The sequence below is a fragment of the Patella vulgata genome, chromosome 1, assembly GCF_932274485.2.
Source record: "Patella vulgata chromosome 1, xgPatVulg1.2, whole genome shotgun sequence".
NCBI classification, from domain to species: Eukaryota; Metazoa; Mollusca; class Gastropoda; family Patellidae; genus Patella; species Patella vulgata.
In genome coordinates this window covers 32892003-32909053 of record NC_065879.2, presented here as the reverse complement: position 1 = coordinate 32909053, position 17051 = coordinate 32892003, and the positions used below count along the sequence as shown (strand labels likewise).

The following is a 17051-nucleotide window of genomic DNA, read 5'->3' as shown; positions in this document are numbered from 1 at the left end:
TTTTTCTTCTAACAATATTTATTTAATCAGTATTACATAATCTAAAGATACATAATTATTGGATCTGAAAACAAGCCAGAGCTTTTATATAAGCTCATCTCCTGCTGTCTGTTAGGAATATGTTAATACGAATATAAACTCCTCAGTTTTCTTTATGAATATGTTAATACCCCTTTAAACTCTGTACTTTCTTTCTTTTGTAGGCCTCTGAATATTAGATGAGCTCTAACCTGCTGCAACCCTCCATGAATAACAGTGTAAAAAAAGACATTATTGCAGGTCGAAAGACGGACGGAGGGCCTGGCAAGGGCATTATCTATTTGATTCGTTGGTGTGCATGTAGAAGAATCCTTGACATAAATCTGTTAATAATACATTATGGGAGATTAGATAAAGAGCTGACAGTTCTCACTATATTAGTTACAAACTAGATAATGTAAAGGCAATTTGCTGAAAATTTGAGTCAAATTGATCCACTATGAACCAAGATTTTAGCGATTGAATTTTTGGCCTAGCCTCGATCATCATTACTTAAGTCTGTACGATAAAAAACATAGTCTCGATTATCCATTTCATGATTAAATTATGAATGGAAGTTGAACAGGAAATCAGAACCTAATCCAATAAACATCGCAGGCTAGAGATGCCATCAAGAGTTGATTATGGTCTGGATAAGTTAATTAATGTCTAATTTAATTAGATAACATTTCAGGCTTAAAGTAAGACCTGCAATAGGCAGATTTAGCTCCTGCATAATGTATGTTTAAAAACTGTAGCTTATATTGCTTTCAGGAATTTTTCAGCAAAGGGGGTATCTCCGGAACAGACTTTTGTGGAGCACTGATTATCGATGGAGTTGGTCCTCTCATGAACGAACAATCAGGGGTAATAATCCAGGAATTTAAGGTTTGATGTGTGTCCGAGTTATTTGGGAAATGAACATATTGTATTTGTAAGCTTCATCTAAGTTTGATAACAATTGTGACCTGTAGAGTGTCCACAAACATGTGTGAACAGACATCCGGATGAACAATGGTAACAGCATAATACGTGACAATACTTCCACATTAAAATGTGAGCGAATAAAAGGTGTATGAATAAAAAAGTTGATTTTATGTATTGGATCATTTTTTGTTAATATCTGTAATTGTTACAAATGAATAAAGGAGTTCTTTTTTTATGTACTGGTATCTTATTGTTGTCTACATATTTGTTAGTAATATTCTTCAAAAGAGAGAGAGAGAGAGAGATGGGGTTTAACTTCCACTCGACACAAACTAGGTCATCTCGGGACTAACACATGGTTCAATTTTATTTCAATAATTCGCTTGCGCGTAGGGGTCTGTAGCAGTGGGAGGAAACTGGAGGAACCGGAGAAAACCCATGAGGTAGGACAGGCGACCCTACTCCTTGTCACGTACAACCGGAGAATCGAAACCCCGCCAGCTGACTCAATGACAGACCGTATGATACAGCGTGCACGTGCTAACCATTCGGCCATCCACCCACCCACCCACCCCCCAACACGAAAAGAATCCTGTACGTATGTACTTAAAAGAACCTTGCCACTTGCCAGTTCAAAATCAAAGAAACATGGACAAATAGACGCTGTCCGGGCAAAATTCTCCTTCCTTGCATTTTAGAAACAGTCATAGAATAAAGATTACCATGTTACACTAACGAAATACTGAAGTATTGCACGTGTTGACTAGATGTGTTAAACCCCATTCCATATATGTTCATGTTTTGCGATTATATACAATTTAATAGGCCTATAATAGCATTATTCATTTTAAATTATGTTGTCATGGTAACTTTTTCTCTATTTTTTAAAAAATATGTCATATCAAATTTTCTACCAATTGAGTCAATGAAATGGGGTTAAACGTCCTACTTTTCTGCACCAATCGGGCTAGTGAAAATGGGCATACGCTATGCAATGTGCTATGGGGGAAATTTTCCATGGGCATTTCTTCATCGAATCCCACATGTGAATGGTTCTTTGATGTGCATGTCAATGTGTACGTGTTTTTTGTCCCATCTACACAACTAGACACTGTTCTTTGCCAGACCATCTGTCCTACACTACCGACAGGGAGAAACCACGCTGCAAAATCCCGGGGAACTTTCTTGACTAACACCAGCGTACATAATCATTATATTAAGATTTTTATTTTTTTGCTACAAAAATATTTTGAATGCATTTTTTTTTTCTTTGAAAATAGTTTTGAAGAATCAGTTTGGTGACAGAAATACACATAATATTTACATCCTCAAATACATGTATAATACTGATAATGGACCCAAAACTAAAAGTAGTTTTGTTTTTCAAGAAAATCTATATTTCAGTTAAACATGCATTATGCAAGAGCAAAATCTGCTTATTACAAGTCTTTCTTTAGGCCTGAAATGTTATCTAAATTATCAATTAGAGATTAATTAACTTATCCCGACCATAATAAACTCTCGATGTCAAGGCTAGCCTTCGATGTAGGCTGGATTAGATTCCTATATGCCGCTAACGGCCAAAGATAATTAAATCAGAAGAAGTGGATAATCAAGACTATGCTTTTTATATTAATGATTTTAGTAATGATAACCGAGACTATGCAAAAAATTCACCGGCTTCTTTCCCGGCTCATAGTGGATCAATTTGACTGAAATTTTCAGCAAATTACCTTTACACTATCTAGTTTTTAACTATTATAGCGAGAACTGCCATCTCTTTATCTTATCTCCCATAATGTATCTTTAAGTACTTTTTTGAAAATATAAATAATGAAGGAAAAAATACGGTCTTCATGTTATCATTAACTTCATAAAATAGGAAAGTTGTCTCAAAATTTCCAGTTGCTATCTCAATTACAATTATTACAAAATAATAACATCAAATATCAGTTCATACGACTCTGCTTCATAAATATTAGCCATGCATTTTACCGGAAGTCACTTGCGGTACATCTACTTTGTGCATGCGATGTACAACATAATTCATCATCCGTAGCTACTGCAGGGTCAGTTATCCATATTATATATACGATCTATGCAGAGACCCCAATGTCATTCCGGATGTATACATTATACAGCATGACAAGGTTATTTAGTCTGTCAGTCACACAGTACATAGTTTTATTACTGTAAACTTTTTATTTTAAACTAACGTTACAAGGTTATTTGAGAAATTTTAAAGGTACAGGCCTATGGTAAACAGTTAAAATTTCTTGTTTGATCTTTTGATGTTCATTGGGTTTAAGTTTTAAGGAAATAAGAAATGGGTTCAGGAAGATCGCTATTGATAATTGATATTCCGAATCATTCGATTGCAAATCGTCTAGTATGAACTACGGCTTACTTTATGAACTCTTGCAAAGTTTTCCGGGACAAATGAAACATACCCGAATGTAGTCCATGAAAGTTGTTGATTACGGTACATAATAATATACTTTCTTTATTCACCTATTGAGTCCAGAGAAAGGAGTGTGGGTAACATCCAATCGACACAAACGAGGCCGTTTCCTAACTAACCCATGTTCCATTTCATTTCAAGGGTAAATTCTTTGACGTGAATGCCAATATGTACACATATATAAATCGGTTTTTCACCGATCCGAACGACTAGACACTGTTTTAATTCTTCCTGTGACTTCTGTCACTTCTGTGCTGCACGGCACAACCGGCATAGTGACAAGGAAAACCCAAATATTGCGGTTCAACGCGCCTATGCTTTGACGCAGCTATATACACAGAACCAATGACTAATTTGGAAAGCATATTAAAACATTTTCAGGCCAAGCCGAGACTGAGGAAACACAAACATAAAAACAAAATGTAAGGTTACCTGAAGGCCGCCATCTTCGATATAGTGCACGGACTGACTACTTGACTACAAAACGGTTCTTTGGCAATCCGCTTTTGTGATGGTTGATCTGAAGCTATATCTATCTCATCCTGTAAAACGTCTGAATAAAAACCTTTTTATTATAGCCTTCGGCTTAAATATGTAAATATTGAACCAGGAAGACATTGCACTAGGGGCGGATACAAAGAGGGTGGTGCAAAGGAGATTGTTGCCGAGCGAAGAGAGTGAAACAATATTAACGGCAAGTGAACCAAACAGTGCAATTTGTTATAGGCTATGTGACATTCAAACAATCTACGCCATTCTTATTTCCGACAAAGAATAAGAAAAGAAAGAACCCCGCCCGGACCCAGCCAAATAGTTTTATTTTGGCTGTTTGAAGCATGATATATATATACAATACTTTATACGTTTTTATGATAATTGAGCCTCTTCAGATTTTGTAACATTTTAGGTAATATATTGACCTGTCAAGCAAAGTTAGAATAAAAAGAACCTCAATGTATGGTTAATGTATATAAACAACCCATTAAGCCGGACATGCTAATCAATTTTCTTGAAACAGTAGTTAAATTTTAATTTTCCATATGATCAGCCCACAACCCGAACCATTTTTAAACCGTAATTAAATCCCCGCCCTCCCCCTCCCCAAGCCCCCCTCCCCCACAATAAAAAAAAGGAAACAAAATACAAAAAAAGACTGTCCCGGCCACCTATATACGAATACCCAAAATAAGGATAATAAATCCCCACACCCCCTCCCTTCTGTATCCGCCCCTAAATTATGTCACGCTGTTTATTCCTAGACACCCAACCCTTTTACTACATGACAGTACTGTACTGTATATTAATTGTAGATATTACAATTATTATTTAAATTTAGTAACGTCCGAGTTGATACAGACAGGGCCGTAACTAGCTAAGAGCAACGAGAGGGGGGGGGGTGCGGGAAGTGTTCTCAGGGGGGCTGTAAAATAGACGGACAATGTATATCTATTGTTTTTATGGTCGACAATTTTTTCACAGGGGAGGGGGGGCAAACTTTTTGCAGTGGGGCTGCCCCCCCCCTCTTAGTTACGGGCCTGGGGCCTGTTTCATGAAATTTTAACCAAGATAAAATCCAAATTTTAGTAATTTGATTGGATAATATTAGATTGATTTTAGTGCTTAGTATCTACTAAAATTTGGATTTTATCTTTAGTTAAGAATTCGAGAAACAGGGCCCAGATTTGATATCTCATTACGTTTTCGAGTAGTCTGTTGGTGTTACGGTTTAACGTCCGCTTCCACCGAGGCTGATATCGCAGACCAGAACGAGTGTTATTTTATTATATTCAGCGCATGTGTAGGGGTCTTTCTTGCGGTAGGAAACCGGAGTACCCGGAGTAAACCCACGAGGTTGAGAAAGCGCCCAGTTTTGGATATCTCGGTTATAAAAAGGACAATTATAATATTTATCCAGTATTATTATATATAGTTATTTTAATATCAAGCCTGTATATTTTGATTTTCTAAATTTCTTTGTCAGTGATGCAGGACGAAGGGCGTGACAAGGACAGCTGTCTAGTCGTTCCGATGGGACGAAAAACCAAGATCCCGTGCACACATTGGCGTGCACGTAAAAAAAAACCTTGACAGTTGGAATTCGATGTAAGAGTAGGCCGTAGTGCCGCTGTCATTAGCCCAGTTCGGAGCAGAACAGTGGGACGTTAAACCCCATTTCATTTCATTTCATCTTAATTTTCTACATTATTGTACTTGTACCGGCTCGTCAGGCAGGAATTTGTCCACAAGCCCTACTCATCTTGTTAAATTGTTTAAGCGGTATTTAGTAACTGAATGAGAATAACACATCATACAATTATAAGGAATACAAGTTTATTTCTGGTGACCTTTCGACCAGGGCTCTCTCGTCTTTGCAGTGATACCTATATCGTTATTATATGACCGTATAGATAAATTATTAGTATACCGTTAATAACAAATTCGGGTCAGTGTCCAAAAAATATCCACAAGGTTGCGCAATTGCTTGCGTAATAATTCGTAGAAACCGTAGAGTACAAACTCTCCCTGTTCTTGCATTGAATATCTTAATAAACGCATCTCTTATCAGTTTTTGGATAATAATCTTAAAATATTGTAGGAGAAAACAAGCACGCGCGAATGATAAATTTTGGATATAATGAAGACAAGCAAAGAATGGGCAACATTGCCAAAGGACATACATTAAAGGTAAGTCACATCCAAAAGTTTACGTTACAGATCTTGAGAACACAAAGTATCGAATTCAATTTAATGACTTAATAAATTCGAGTCGGGTTTAAAACACTTTGAAAGCTTTTGGTAATGACAGAACTGTTTTGTTTTTTTGTAAATCAGAAAAATGTTATTTTACAATAATCAAATGTATTTTCTTTTTAAAAGCAAAAGCTAAACCCACGTTTCATGATCACTTCTATGTTTTTGTTTTTTTTTAACTATTAAAGATTCGCGGCAAGAATCCAAAATGACGTATGCTATTCGTGGATTTCACTATGCCGATTACATTGTGTTTGTTACTACGATAGTGATATCCATAGGAATAGGCATTTATTATGCCTTTGCTGGGAGCAAAAAGGGAACCACCTCAGAATATTTGGTTGGAAGCCGTTCGATGAAGATTATTCCAGTTACCCTGTCTTTAATGGTTTCGTTCGAATCCTCTATTATGATGTTGGGATTCCCGGCGGAAGTTTATACACATGGAATGATGTTTTGGTTGGCTTGTTTTGGTTTTGGGTTTACAATGCTCATAGGATCACGTCTAATTGTTCCTCTGATTCATCCATTAAAAATCACCAGCGTTTATGAGGTGAAGCATTTTATATAATTTACTTTCATTCCATTGTTATAAAAACTATATTTACTCATCATGTAAAATGTTCAGATGTCGGATTATCCCGTGTCTTCTATCCTTAATACATGCACGAGCTAATAATGTATTCATGGTTCCCACTGAATGAGATCAGAATTCAGCAAGGTTATCTGATTGGACTCTATTTATACTTATTTGAGAAAGTTATAATACCGAAATATAAAATGTATTGGTTGTATTTTAGATATATGAATATGATAAATTGTAAAATGACGTGTTTGAATTACTATTATATATTAACTTATCGTTACAGTATTTAGAGCTAAGGTTCAAATCAAGGGCAGTGCGTACAATAGGATCATCACTGGCCTTATTAAACACGGTAAGTAATACGCGAATAAACAGTTTAAATACTTTATTCCTGGCACGTTTCGTAGCAGCGGGAGTGCATACATTATACTAACTTGAACGTTATATGTAAATGTATACAGTCATGTAATTGTTTCATTCTTACACTATAAAAATAAATGAATGAAATGGGGTTTAACGTCCTACTTTTCTGATTCAAACGGGATAATGAAGACGGTTAAACAATAAGATATTTTTAATCATAATTATTAGTCGATTATGTACTGAATTATATTGGTTTTTGTAGGTAATATATATGGGAATTGTTCTATTTGGTCCCGCCATAGCCCTGCAAGCAGGTACAGTTAATTTCGATTCGTGTCTTATCATTTATGATTTTTGTGAGAAAGAAGCCAAACCAAAGTGACGTATGTAAGATTTTCGAATGGAAGACGAGTGCACACATTGGTTGATTAAAGTCACTTATCTGGCAAAGTGGTCAAAGCTAATATTTGACGGATAAATGGTGGCAGCGGGGACGAGAGCATGGTTTTAGGTCGATGGCCCATAGGCTATACCCCCTAAATATACCACAAAGAAGACCATCGGGTCCGAAATGAAAAAAAGGCGATACACAAATATTTTTTTCATGCTTTACTAACTTTAAATACTACACTTCCGCCCACTGAACGAACATCTTTTTTAAATGGAAAAAAAGGCGATATTTGAAAACATTAAAATGTATTTTCAGTTATGGGGTTTCCTCTCGTTGTATCTATGAGTGTTGTTGCATGTGCGTCTGTTTTATATACCTCAATCGTAAGTTATTTTCTTTTTCTTCTACTACTATTTCTAAATCTGCTTCCACCATTGGATTGCAGTTAAGGTTTAAAAGCTTCCCTTGCATGTACTTATCCCGTAACCCCATTCTTAACTGAGACCCCCACTAATAATTTTATCACCAGGGCCAACAACCACGGATATAAAAATAATTATGATGTTCAAATGAATTATGGAAACGTAAGTTGCATTTTTATATAGAGATATATAACTTGGTAAGAACTATTAGTGTTTTATTTACACGATATTTAATAGTGATAATCGATCAATTTCTTGATATTTTTATTAATAATGTTTCTCAGAAACCTATAGTTGCAATATAGATAAAATTGATATTGTCCACATATAAATGTTGTTGTTGTTATTGCTATTGATATGTGACACTATAATAAAATAAATTTCAGGGGCGGATCCAGGACTTTTTGCAGGAGGGGGTTTGCCAGGTTCCTGAGACAATGTATCCCCCCCCCCCTTCCCACATGGTCTCTATCGTCATTTTGGCGTATATACATACACATTGAGTTTTTTAAACAGAGAAATTCAACACCTCGTTTGACGTTAATTTTTATTATGAATTAATACACTGACATTGTGATTCAATTTCATGGATGCAAAGCATTAATTGTGATATCACATAATGTCTATATCATTATCTCGTGCTTTGAGTGCCCATCCTCTCCCACATCTGACGATAAAGCACACGGCCGAGAAACTTTTCTGTTGATTTACAAAAAAAATTATGTAGCTGGATCCACCCCTGATTTTTTTCTTCTTCTTACTATGGGTTTAAAGCTGCTAGTCTAAGCTGTTTCTGCACCGACCAGGCTCCTACAGACGAACATATTCAATGCAGTGTACAGTGAGGGAAAATTTTGCCTGGAAGCACCGCTTCTGCCTACTTTTCATAGAATTCCAACTGTCGAGGTCTCTTTTATACCAAAGACATTCGTTCCGCACCACCCTTAAGATAACATTACACTGGAAAATCTCGAGGAACTTTCTTGATATCGGGATCGAACCCGTGACGTTCTGGTTAGTGAGCCAGATTCTTATCCACTAAGCCATCGTGGGCCCCATCTTGTTTCGAAGGCATTGAGTAATTGAACTTGACACAATTCTGTTTCGGCCAGGTTTAAGTAACAAAAAACATAGCAAAAAAACTTGCAATGTTACTGACAAAAATTCACAAGGTGCTTTGCGGTCTTTTCGAGTCCTAGTTTTGACTGACCACTTCCCTTTCTGTAGAAAACTGTAGAATGTCAATTACTCAAACATGACGATACACCAGGAATCAAAACTATCTATTTCAGGGTGGATTTAAAGCTGTAGTTTGGACTGACGTTTTCCAAACGTTTATTATGCTGCTTGGAATATTTTCTGTCCTGATAAAAGTAAGGCATCCGAAGTTTTACATAACAGATAACACAGTGCTGCCTTGCACTTTGGTGCTCTACACCGAGCGGAAAATCTAGAGGATATCACAGTTACTTGTGAAACAATTTTTTAAAATCTGATTAAATCACAGATCCTATTTTTTTTTTTTTATATAGGCTAAAAGATCTGTATTTTAATCAGATTGCAGTATTTTATTATATAAAAACAATATGTGAGAGAAAATATATGACTTGCGAGAGAATAAACTTTTAAAAGTTTAGGCTACACGAGTGTCAGTCTTCTATTTTGTATATCAAAATGAAGATTGTAAAGAGAAATAGCAATATTTTACTTGAGTTTTTGTCGACTTTTATGGGAAGCACAACTGGTCATAATTCTAAATGCTCACTGATCACTGATGAGTTCTAAGACTTCCGATTAATAGTCCATCATACCAGAAAATTAAATATTTGACTCCATTCATATGTTTGAATTATGTCGTATAATTTATCTAGGGAACAATAGACATCGGTGGGCCATCAGAAGTGTTTAGAATGGGTAAAGAAGGAGGGAGATTGGAGATTTGGAAGTAAGACATTTTGACAATTTGGATAACTTGAATTTTTATTTCAACTGGCCGTTTTAATGTCCAGTTCAAAGTAAAGGCAAACTATGTTCTAGTGGAGATCTAATTTATTACACGAATTCTCTAATGAATATGGTTGAACATCCTACTTTTGAGCACCACCAGACCCTGTAGTGTGCTGTGAGAGAAAGCGGTTCTTTAACGTGACCTTTCCGCCCTCCTTCCTGCACTACAGTACTGACAGGGCGAAACAAACCGGAGAATTGCGAGATACCAAGAGTTTAGTAAGACAGCGGCTTGCTCATTAAGCCACCGCGACCACAAATTCTCGGTTATATAGCGTCTAGATACAACAAAAAGTTAATAAAACCTAAATGTTAATTGTGCAAATTTTTCTACTCCACGTGATAGTACTTCGGTATCCATTGGTATTAAAGATAGCGTCGACATTATCATAATTTTTGTTTCATACAGTTTCGATCCAGATCCAACAGTACGACATACATTCTGGATTCTAACCATTGGTATGACGTTACGGTCATTTGGATTGGCTGTTGGTCAAGCTTCTGTTCAGAGAATATCCTCAACACCTACTCAAAAGAAAGCAGCACTGTAATGTTTAATTTCTCCATCGTACAAATTTATTAATATTAAAAAAAGTTTCATGTTATATTTAACAAAATAATTACATACACAAATTTAAATTTGGTCTCTGTCACTTTTACGCACACAATCAAAAGTATGTTATATGACTATAAAAACAACCCACAAAGAACCTTAAGATATCGCACAGGAAGAAACAATCTGGTAGATCCACATTCTTTAGATGAACTATATATGTTCAAATATGATTGTAGGGTAATGGGAGTAGCTGGACCACTTTTCTTCTTCACGATGAGTTTAGCAACGCTTGAAGGTTTGATAGCCTATGCTTATTACAGAAAAAAGGGATGTGATCCAATGGCGTCTGGTCAAATTACCAATCCAAATCAGGCAAGTTTTCATTAAAAAGTGTAGTTATTTTATGATATTGTTAACTTAACCAAGATGACCAACATTGAAAGAAAAGGAACTTGTTTTGTGTCTTTCATCATTGTTCTAAAGTCATGTAAATGCATATCAAAGAATAGCCAAACCCAACACGATTTGATGTTTTCTTAAATAAGACAACAGTTAATGCCATAAACGACAGAATCTTCATTAAATCCCAAATTCCATCGAGCCAAACATATTTGGGAATATGATATTATTAAAAGTTTCATTTTAATGTAATCGTCAGATATTTAACATAATAATACGTTTTAATATGTTTAGGTTATGCCTCTACTGGTGATGGATCTATTCGAGTCCCTTCCAGGAATGCCAGGTCTTTTTATGGCGTCATTATTTAGCGCATCATTGAGGTATTATAAAGTTTCACCGCTATAAATTGCATACATATAAATTTATAGACATTCAGAGTCCCCACCAAGTGTCCTGTAGTACAACTTAATTAAATCATGGCAGCCTATAGTCTCGGACACAGTTGTATTTGGACATGTAGTCTTTGTGGTGGAGTGGGGGTGGGGGGATTGTCTGTGGTCTAATGTTTCACCCGAGCACCAGTGAAAGCAGTACTCAACATAATGACTTCTGTGCTATCAGGAGGTTTTTATACTCTTCCGAAGATTCTTTAAGTTATTAAGCACCTGTTTTATGGAATAATCTACCATTTAGTTTATGATGTTGTACATCTCTATATTCTTTTAAAAAACAACTTAACGCACATTCATTTAACAAGGCTTTTAACTGACTCTGTATACAATCGTTAACATGTCCATAATCGTGTTGTTTATTTATGATTATATTGTCACTTTGTAAAGTGCCTCTGAACATGTTATATGAAAGGGCGCACTATAAATATGTTGTAACAATATTAATAGTAATAATAATAAACGAATGATATATCCTCTCCTAGCATGGAACATTTCCATGACTGCCATCCCATTAGGTCACCCCAGAATCGTCAGCATAGTTTCGTATTTATTTTTTTGATTTTTTACTCTTTAGTATTCCAACACCCCTGCTTGTTGCTTAGGTGTACTATAACGTCTATTCTTTTGATGTTTCAGTACATTATCATCTGGACTAAGTGCTTGTTCAGCACAAACAGTAGAAGATTATATTTTACCATATATGAAAACAAAATCAGAAAGAACAAAAACAATACTGGCTAAATTATCGGGTAGGTCTATTATAATTGGTGCCAATTTAAAAGATATATTTCTTTGTTGACAATAGAGATTGGATTCAGATATACATGTATATACAAAATAATGTCAACTACGAGTGACACAAATCCAACTATTGTAAGACCATTACTGTGTACTAAATTATTGCATCAGTGGAAGCAAATACAGTTAGCTAAGTGAGGTCCTGAAATGAGACCCGGTAAAGGTGTTTTACAAATATAAATATATCATGCCTGGCAGAGCTGGGCCTTCAGAAGCCAAAAGCTATTTTTTACATGACAACCTCGTGGACTAAATCACTAACTCTGTGATTAAACCACAGCACAATGTGTTCGTTGTTTGGACTCGTATCGATGTAGGCTCACGAAGACTATCACATTGTGATTCTATTTTCAGTTGTAGGTTTTGGTATTATATCAGTAGGTGTATCTATTCTTATTTCAACTATTGGTGGATCACTTTCCCAGGTAATCCCATTACACTTATGATTGGATATGTGGAGTGGGTGGTCTTAGGTGAAGATGTCGCGGTATATTCTGAATAATTTGGATGCAGATCAACCAGCTTTCACAACTGCTTTAAATTTGCCTATTGTATCTGGCAGGTAATATAAGCTACTAGATTTACTGAAATATCTACGGATGCACCAGACTGTAATAGTTCATCTAGTCATAAACACACGCACAAAATTAATGTTCAACTGATGTGTTCGTATTTTCTTTTTGAAAAATTCTGTGATTGGTCAGCCATAAGGATGAAAACGTTCATTGAATTTTACTCCAAACTTTATGGCACGGTCCATGCTACCCATCCCCCGTTTCTCAACAGATTTTAATAGATATAAATTTATTTCCTTTTTAGATTGCATTTAGTTTAATGGCATCGTTTGTAGGTCCTGTAACTGGTCTAATCTTATTCGCTATTTTATTTCCTTATGCGAACCATAAGGTAAGTTTTTAAAGATACATTCCCGGGTTCAAACTGGGTGATTTGATGATATACATGTATTTGGACTAAAAACATATTCAAACTAATTAATTTATCATAATCTTGCTTCAAATCCTTCTCAAAACATTGCAATTGTCTGAGAATACCTTGGCTATAAAAAATCGACCAAAAGAGGTCACGTTTGTGTCACGTGACTTACCTCTCTCGGTATCTAGCAACGCAAGCGAAGTCGGAGGAGAATTTATTGCGTACACAAGACGATGTTGTCTTTAATCGCTTACTATTTATTACCAATATCGAAGCCTAATTAAATTTTAGGATTATCCACTGCCCGCGTCTTTTTCCGTAATTTTTATCTCAGAAAGTGTTGTACGTCTAATTCTTCATAAAGTTTATCAAAATGTACACCAAGCGCTCAATCTCCGCGTGCAACCTTCGACGTCACGCGTGCAGACACTCCTAATCTTCGGGCTGTCGATTAGGAAAACACTTACATTTTTGTCCTGTATGAGCTCCATGAGTGTTTTTCAGGGAATCTAGTATTTTTCTAGTAAGATTGGATATTTCTACTTTCCATATAGACCAAAATTGCCATACTTTTATTGGAAATAACCACCCGATAAATACTTTTCTGGGAACGTAGCTTTAAATATAAAAAGTATTCTAGAAGATACTGGGGCCGCGGTAGCTCAGTGCGTAAGGCACTTGTTGACTATCCGTGAGGTCCGGACGTCCGGGGTCTGTTCCCAGTGTTGGTCGAGAAAGTTCTCTGGAATTTCCGATATGGGTTCCCCTTTTTAATGATACAGCACGAAGCACCTGACAAGTACAGTATCTAGTCGTTCGGGTGGGACGAACAACCGAGGTCCCGTGTACACATTGGAACCCTTGGCGGTTGGAATTCAAAATAAGAGTAAACCGTAGCGCCGCTGTCCGTGTAAATTTTCCTAATAGGATATATTTTATGGCGTTTGTCCGTCTTCATCAGCCCAGTTGAAATTATAGACAAACTGAACGGCATCAAATAAATGATTTTATTTATACCCTCTTGTTCAGATTAGAAACTGGCTCTTTTATTTGTGTTTTAATTGAGATTCTTTAAATGTATCGCTTGAGTAAATTTGGGCGCATTTATTATTAAACATTTGGGGTTGAATACCTGAAAAGTTATAATTTAGATTCGAAAATATATAGGCCATTCTCTGGCCCATCATTTCGGTAGGGCACATTTCACACAAAAAAACCCACCCCCAAAAAAATCCGTTGGTGATGTAATTGGATGGAACTCCGCTGGTAGACGTTTTTATGTTTATAGTTCCACCAGATTTTTGACCCGGACCCCCACAGGGTTTTTTCGACTCTGTTTTACGCACAATGAAAGCAAACAGACCGGGTCCAATCTTCTTGTATAGTCAACAGGTCGGCCTATTGTCACCAAAACTTTGCTGTTGATATTTTGTATAGCATTGCTGTTGATCGAATTAATTGTAATCAGTTGTAATTTAATGTCATCTGTCAAGAGTGTATTTCTTTTAATTCCAGGGTGCCGTTGTCGGTGTAATTGTCAGTGTTTGTTTTACCTTTTGGATAGCTGTTGGGTCGTATATGAGTCCCACTTTAATGAAAACTCCTCGTTTGCCGCCTGCTCCTATAGACAATTGTCCAGTGGCTAATTTCACCATTAATCCTTATAATTATACTAATATTGCTTTACAGAAAATAGAAGATTTTAAACATTATGAACCGTGAGTACTTATATGAACTGACGCCACATTGATATCTAAAAGAAAAGGGCCGTCTAACTACAGTTAGGTTTGCGACGAATATAGGAAGAGTATTAGTTGTATACCGCCTGGATCACACCACTGAATCTCATCAAACCAAGTTGAAATTCGATTAATGGATACCCTATATACACATTTTTATACATTGGTTACGTGCATTCACCTGGTTGTGATCTCCTACTCCAACGCCTTACTTGGTCCAAGAATACTCAGGCTTTGTCTTCAAGTTATATTTCTATGGGAATTCCCCAGTTGCTAATACAGGAATATCTGTCGCTGGTCAAAACATTTGAGCTTGTGGTTGGAATATGTTGAGTAACCTGATTTTGTGAGATCTTATTGACTGTCCTGATTTTGTGGAATCTTATTGATTGTCCTGGCTTTGCGAGGTCTTATTGATTCAAAAGGTCACAAACAATAAACCTATTTTTTGAAAGTTGGATCTGTACAAATATATCTGATATTCCTATTTGAATCCTCATGAGCATTTTCTAAACATTGCAGAAATTATACATAAATTTGCAATACTATACTTTTTTAATGTTTGCGCGTGTGTCTGTGTGGGAGGGGGGGGGGGCACACCCGATGCGTAGGGTACATGAATATCATAATGATTGCGCAATTCTATATGTTTGCAATCGGACTGACATTTTTGTGTATAATAGTAGATATTAGTACTTCTTAATTATGAGAATATTTTTTTTCAGACAAGGTTTAGACAAATTGTACAGTGTATCGTATTTATGGTTAGGTGGTATTGCTATTATTACTGTATTTGGTATTGGTAGTATCATATCGTGGTGTACAGGTAAAACTTACAATATTAAATTTGTTATTACTCCTTTGATCCATTTTAAGAATTTACCCATATTATTTTATATTTCATAAAAAAAAAATCACAATTTGATGAGTAATGCCACATAGCATAATATAAAACCACTTTAACATTTTCCTTCACAGGAAAATATGTATTGATATGAACATTGTTTATCATTATCTTCTTTGATAATTTTGATTTTTGACTATAATAACCAATTTTGCATGAGTCACTTTTTAAGATTTTCTAATCTTGACCAACGGTTTTTTTTTGTTTCAACGGATTTGTAAAAATTATGTTCTGCTAGTTCGCAAACAGTAAGCATTTGCGTTTTATGAAGAGATAATCCGCAATAAATATATAAATAATTTTTTTCCAGGTTGTATAAAACCAAAAGATGCAGGTGCTAAATACACGGTACCGATCTTTGATAGATTCTTTTGTTGTCTGCCGGAGTGTATTCTGAAGCCACTACGATGTGGTATAGATTATTCCAAGAAGGTAAATAGGAATTGTCTTGTTTTAGTTTTTGCCTAATGATCTGTCCGATCTTTCGTTAACCGGTTGCAAAGATTGTGTAGGTCAGTCTAGTAAGTGGTTTGGGAGATGCGAGGACAGGTTGTCTTGTTTCTTTCGTCTCAAAATTCTTTCGTCGTTTATGCAGATAGAAAATATAAACATGCAAATTGGGCTTCGTCTATGGAAAGACCAGTTCCGATATAGTAAAGTTCACTTAATACAATCATGAATAGCTTCATTAATATATTTCCTTTTCAGGTGTCTAGTAAATTAAGAGATAATTATGATGTAATTATAAAACTAGACACGAATGAAGCACAGAAGACACGATCGACAGACAAAATTAACCAAAACGAAACAGGAGTGTTGCTTGAACAAACTAATGGTCATGGTCATTCCAACATTGAACATGTTTAGCATTGTGTTTAATAAATAAACCTGATAACCATTTGTGAAATAAACAAAGATTCGAGTGGTTTAGATTTATTTCTTTAAAGCATAATTAATATTTATTACCTACGCATCCCAACTGTCAGTTACCAGGTTTCGGTGTGTGGCGCGGTTCTCCTGCACTTACTATTCCTCATAGGCGACATTTTTCGGGCATCGATTATTATTTGTGAATGCAGCTGCAACAGTCTGATTGGATGGTTGGGATTCAGAGTGGGATTTTGGAGTTTACACAGGCTAGAATAGCAGTAAACGCATTTGCGGTGGTTAAATTTTCTAAATTTTCTCCAGAAGGGTTAACTCCGAACCCAGCGACGATTGATTGGTTGTTTGGAATTCCGGTCAGCCAGGTAGACTATATTGGACCAAATTGAAGTTGCTGTATTCACAGGCTGGAATAGCAGGAAAACGCGTTTGCGGCAGTTAAAATTTCGTGGACTG

General features: G+C 35.9%; 2 protein-coding genes across 4 annotated transcripts in view; one reads left to right on the top strand and one right to left on the bottom strand.

The window, feature by feature from the left end:
* Positions 1 to 7984, bottom strand: part of LOC126812473 (acyl-coenzyme A thioesterase 9, mitochondrial) — a 31468-nt gene extending 23484 nt beyond the window's left edge. The window contains exons 1-2 of one of the 2 annotated variants that reach the window (XM_050538890.2): positions 7874 to 7984; positions 3839 to 3959 (exon numbers count right to left, since the gene is read on the bottom strand). In XM_050538890.2, the coding sequence (XP_050394847.1) occupies positions 3839 to 3852 (14 nt within the window). In that variant the 5' untranslated portion in view covers positions 3853 to 3959; positions 7874 to 7984. Of the gene's footprint in view, positions 1 to 3838; positions 3972 to 7873 lie in introns of those variants that run through there. The other variant, XM_050538884.2, reaches the window with a different exon arrangement.
* Positions 6348 to 16596, top strand: LOC126812450 (sodium-coupled monocarboxylate transporter 1). 2 transcript variants are annotated; one of them, XM_050538850.2, is made up of 16 exons: positions 6348 to 6710; positions 7027 to 7095; positions 7369 to 7420; positions 7813 to 7880; positions 9212 to 9292; positions 9791 to 9864; positions 10336 to 10473; positions 10719 to 10854; positions 11176 to 11264; positions 11973 to 12085; positions 12489 to 12559; positions 12954 to 13040; positions 14583 to 14785; positions 15532 to 15632; positions 16021 to 16142; positions 16419 to 16596. In XM_050538850.2, exons 1-16 carry the CDS (start codon positions 6366 to 6368, stop codon positions 16575 to 16577), a joined length of 1908 nt encoding a protein of 635 aa, XP_050394807.1. In that variant the 5' UTR covers positions 6348 to 6365; the 3' UTR covers positions 16578 to 16596. The 2 variants fall into 2 exon arrangements, with proteins under 2 accessions (XP_050394807.1, XP_050394816.1); XM_050538859.1 differs by lacking the exons at positions 6348 to 6710; positions 7027 to 7095; positions 7369 to 7420 and having other exon boundaries at positions 7720 to 7880.
* Positions 16597 to 17051: the final 455 nt, after the last annotated feature.

What these genes read in the sequence shown, in the direction of transcription:
- LOC126812450 (XM_050538850.2), top strand. Translation starts at nt 6,366, where the DNA reads ATGACGTATGCTATTCGTGGATTTCACTATGCCGATTACATTGTGTTT. An exon ending in TATTTTCTGTCCTGATAAAA is followed by an intron (nt 9,293 to 9,790) that starts GTAAGGCATCCG and finishes TAATTTATCTAG; the next exon opens with GGAACAATAGACATCGGTGG. An exon ending in GGGAGATTGGAGATTTGGAA is followed by an intron (nt 9,865 to 10,335) that starts GTAAGACATTTT and finishes TGTTTCATACAG; the next exon opens with TTTCGATCCAGATCCAACAG.